Raw genomic sequence first — 1,918 nt, 5'->3', positions numbered from 1 at the left:
GAGCCCGCAGCGCCATCGCCCACGCCCCCGCTCGCTGGTCCGCCCGCCCGCCCTCCGGGGACCCGGCCTGCTCCACCCCTCGCGGCTGCTCACCGCGCTGAGGCGGATCCCGCTGGGTGGCTGCGCCGCCATCTTGAGCGAGCTACAAAGCCAGGACCGGCCCCGGCCGCAATCCGACTGGAAGACTGCGGGGCGACTTTAGGGGGCGCGGTGTTCCGCCTACTTCCGGGGCGGGGCTACGGTGCCCCGCCCACTTGTTTCCGCCTCCAGGCAGTGACTTGCAGGCCTAGGGCGGGAGGGGCGGGGCGGGGGAGGAGTTACTGGGAGCTGGGTTGTAGGGCGCATGCGTGAAGCGCGAGCCCTTAGGTCAAGTAACTGGACCTTGCGAGCGAGGGTAGGCTTTGAAGCCTGGCGCCGGGTGCTGTGCGGCCCAGGTAAAATAGATTGGAAGCGCTTGACATGTTGGAACGTGACTGCGCTGAAAAACAGCATCTTATGTCCACCAGTATCTATAAATAAATAGAGGACAGAAAACAATTGGTACTGTTTGGATTTGCCTGAAAATGTGATCCGGATGCCTGTACTCTGCTAGAGCCCTTTCTCTCCTGCACATTTAGTCAGTGTCGATCTTCAGCCCGGTAGTGGACTAAGTGAAGCGGGTGTAGAAATGAATCTGTCAGGGGCTGCCAAACGCCGCAGGTAAAGAAGAGGTTGAAAGGTTTTCAGAAATCTCGGTTGCCATTTTATGATTAGAAAAGTAATGCATTTTGTTTGTAAAAAAAAAAAATTTTTTTTCAAATAAAAACCTGATGTGGTGGCACGTGCCTGTAATCCCAGTACTCAGGAGGCTGAAGCAGGAGTATCACCGTGAGGTCGAGGCCAGCCTGGACTACATAAGCGAGTTTAAAGCCTGCGCTATATAGTGAACCCTGTCTCCAAAAAAAAAAAAAAAAAAAAATCAAGTAAAACATATGAAACTTAACTCCAGTCACCAAGTGTGATGCCTTGTAATCCCAGGAATCTGGGAGGCTGAGGCAGGAGGATCTAAAATTACAGCCCAGCCTGGGCAGTTTCGCAATTTATCAAAACCAAAAGGGGAGGGACAGGCTCCTGGGTTAAAAATTAAATTGCCAGGGGCCAGGGATATAGCTCAGCAGCACAAGCGCCTGCCTGGCAAGCACAAGGTCCTGAGTTCAATTCCTGATACCAAAAACTTAAAAAAAAAATTAAATTGCCTGATATGGTTGTAATTAGGCAAGAAGGATTGGCCAGCCTGGACTACATGATGAGACCATCTCAAAAAAAAAAGAAGACGAAGAAAAAATATATCCTAGTTCTCTTCACCAAAACAGTGTAAACAATTTGGTGTATTTCACTCCAGACATTCTGTTGTTGTTCTTGCTCCTGTTGTCTTTTTGAAACAGGGTTTTGCTGTGCAGTTCAAAACTCACTTTGTAGCCCAGGCTGGCTTGAGCTCACAGCGATCCTCCTGCCTCAGCCTCTCAAGTGTGTTGGGATTACAGATGTTTGCCACCACACCCACCCTGTTGTTGGTTTTCTATTTTGTTTTTTTCGCCAGGGTCTGGCTATGTATTCCATGCTGACCTGGAACACACTATGTACTCCAGGCTGTCCTTGAACTCATGTCAATCCTCCTGCCTCAGCCTCCCAAAGTCCTGGTCTTACAGGAGTGTGCCACCTCACCTACAGAAACTTCACACTGGGTTTTTTTTTTTTTATTATTTTAAAGATAAAAGGAGGGAAACATTAACAGACATACAACATTTTACAACATATCACAAGCACAATACAGACAACACAGAGCTACAAACAAAGTGGTAGGGAATTAACAATGGTGGTTGTATTACATATTGATATCTTCAAAGTGGCTTCTCGTGAAAACAGATATAAACATGCA

At 48.6% G+C, this 1,918-nt stretch overlaps 1 protein-coding gene across 3 annotated transcripts in view; it reads right to left on the bottom strand.

Moving 5' to 3' along the window:
* Morc3 (MORC family CW-type zinc finger 3) overlaps positions 1-292 on the bottom strand; it is a 51,325-nt gene extending 51,033 nt beyond the window's left edge. For 2 of the 3 annotated variants that reach the window (XM_005375731.2, XM_013504602.1), the window contains exon 1: positions 94-292. In XM_005375731.2, coding sequence (XP_005375788.1) covers positions 94-132 — 39 coding nt within the window. In that variant the 5' untranslated portion in view covers positions 133-292. The remainder of the gene's footprint in view (positions 1-93) is intronic. The other variant, XM_005375733.2, reaches the window with a different exon arrangement.
* Between the last annotated feature and the right edge of the window lie 1,626 nt (positions 293-1,918).

Source organism: Chinchilla lanigera, unplaced genomic scaffold, assembly GCF_000276665.1.
Source record: "Chinchilla lanigera isolate Chin_1 unplaced genomic scaffold, ChiLan1.0 scaffold00006, whole genome shotgun sequence".
NCBI lineage: Eukaryota > Metazoa > Chordata > Mammalia > Rodentia > Chinchillidae > Chinchilla > Chinchilla lanigera.
The sequence above is the reverse complement of the archived record's forward strand: the minus strand, read 5'-3'. Positions and strand labels throughout refer to the sequence as shown.